The sequence below is a fragment of the Cyprinus carpio genome, chromosome A23 (assembly GCF_018340385.1).
Source record: "Cyprinus carpio isolate SPL01 chromosome A23, ASM1834038v1, whole genome shotgun sequence".
Lineage (NCBI taxonomy): Eukaryota > Metazoa > Chordata > Actinopteri > Cypriniformes > Cyprinidae > Cyprinus > Cyprinus carpio.
Genome location: NC_056594.1, coordinates 2505097 through 2507596, shown reverse-complemented (window position 1 = coordinate 2507596; position 2500 = coordinate 2505097). Strand labels below are relative to the sequence as shown.

General features: G+C 33.8%; 1 protein-coding gene across 1 annotated transcript in view; it reads right to left on the bottom strand.

The window, feature by feature from the left end:
- Nucleotides 1-2500, bottom strand: part of LOC109087421 (utrophin-like) — a 151354-nt gene that overhangs the window by 122017 nt on the left and 26837 nt on the right. Inside the window, 2 exon segments of the mRNA XM_042712591.1 lie at nucleotides 651-752; nucleotides 1800-1983. Of these exon segments, the coding sequence (XP_042568525.1) occupies nucleotides 651-752; nucleotides 1800-1983 (286 nt within the window).

Sequence of the window (2500 nt, the reverse complement as noted above, 5' to 3'; positions counted from 1 at the left end):
TTTCTTTTTAATGAATTGTTTTATTCTCTTTTCCATTGCACTGGGAAGAAAGCTGGCCAACCAGTAAGATCTGCGTTTTTTGATCACATGCCTAGAACCACTGCTTTAAAATAAACCCGACGCTAACAGAAGTGAGTCTGTACTCTTGCATTTGGTGTTGTTTGATGAACACCATTAAAAATACAAATATCTGAAAAATAATTACTGTTACAGCAAATAATGTTTGACTTCATGACATTTATGATGCATAGTATGAACAGAAAAACTGCATGTGAAAAACACTTATGCTGGTGTAAGCTAGGGTTATTATACTGTAAAACACCTCAAACTAAATAAAATAACACTAATTCATATCACTAACTAAATAATTAATAATTATTTACTAAAACAACTAAATAATTAATAATTTAAACTAAAATTAATAAGAACTACATAGACAAACAAATAATAATAAAAAATATAACAACTAAGATTAAAGTAAAATTTTTTTTTATAAAAATAGAAAATAAAAACAGGGCTTTAGTATTAAGCTCAACTGATTTAGAGTAAAATTCATTACTTTTCATACATTAAAAACTACTTTGGCATCGCACTATTAATGATAAAAAGTACGTGTTTTTTGTTTAGTTTTTTTGCTGCGTGACACAAACCTTTTCCTGTGGTAAAAGCAGCTGTTTCCTCTGGAGCTCAATAGAGTAAGACAACAGCTCTTCCAGCTCCCGCTTCTGCTCTCGCATGGACATTTCCAGACCCTACACAGACATATGTAAATCAGATCTCACACTCAAACTCTCATGATCATTTGTTAGATATTCTGGTTTCATTGGGATGAGCTAGACCAAAACATGAAAGACTGAACAACTTACAGACAGAGCTGGGTACTGCTTACATGCAATCTGGATTACATAATCAGATTCCAAAAATCCCAAAATTACATTTTATAACACTCATAATCAGATTACAGTTACTTTTTTATAGATTGCATGATTACATATTATCCACAGTATTATATTATATTATATTATGGCAGTAAATCATTGATAATTTATTGATTCTCCCTAATTCTTCTTTTAAATGGATTCCGAAACAATATGTCAGCCAAATCCAATTTGACATGAAATATTTTCTTGAAATATCTCTAAGGAAGTTATTTCAATCATTTAACAACACATTCAGTCACACTGGCATGCAGGTAAACTATTTCTATTTCTAATATTTCTAGTGTTTAATTAATGATGCTTTTTATCAACTTACAAACCCACTACAGTCCTAAAATTAAGACCAGTTTAGGAAATTAATGTAATGTTTAATGCATTTTATGATGTTGATATAAAAAAAAAAAAAAAAAAAAATATATATATATATATATATATATATATATATATATATATATATATATATATATATATATTTTTTTTTTTTTTAGTTGTTTTTTTTTGCTTTGCTTCTTTATATCAACATGGTAAAATTCTAAAAAGTAGTCAGAATACATTGCCTAATATGAGTAGCCTAGATTATGTTAGTAACTATGTAACTAGTAATGGATTCTGCTTACAGACCCCCGGAAATGAAAATGCTGTAATTATATAATCAATCTCAGTGCATTTCAAAACATTACACTAAACACTTCCTATCTTCTGTAGAAGACAAATAGAAGATATTTTCAGGAATGTGTCAGTGTTTTTCCAAACAATGGAAAAAAAAAAGTCGCTCAGGTTTGGAACGACATGAATTAGCACTGATGAACTGTTTCAGTGCAGCTCTACAGAGATGCAGCGTGTTGGTTGTGAGCGTCTGACCTGTCTCTCCGCGGGTGTGACGTCGCTCAGAGACTGGCTGCTGATGTTAACCCAGCCGCCCAGTCTGCTCATGCGCTCCTGGAACTGTCCGTACGACGCCAGCCTCCTCTCGTCCTGGACCGCTGTGTGTGTCTGCAGACGCCCCTCCACCTCACGCACCTTATCCAGCAGCTCGCCGCTCACTCAAACACACACACAGCATCAGCACATACATGTAAGGCCACAGCATTAGCCCGCCTGCATGATTACCAGAAGTGTGTCAGGTCCAGATTTACAATATATTTTCAGTGAATACTATGTGTAATCATTTTATTGTGAAAGCACAGCAGGTTAATGTATTTCTGTAGGTCAAAACCTAGCAAAGAGTTGTATTTTAGCACTTCTGCTTCCATCGTCATGAAGTCGATGGGTTTTTTGAATGGCTTTGTGCTTGAATGACCGAAGTAATGTCTGTGGTGAACACAAGCTCAGATATTTTCATGCTTTTACTTTTATTTTTTAAGCTTTTACTCGTCTTGTCTTGATTGCTAACAAGTGGCTCATTCTAAATATAAAAATCCTGGCTTTTTGTCGTGAGAACCAGGTTGATGCAAAACTATGTCATCACTGCAGCACTCTATTGTCTGCGTCTCATTTGGCATCATTAAATTGTACCAGAAAGACAGCCGTGTAGATGTGAAAACATGAGGGCGACACTCACA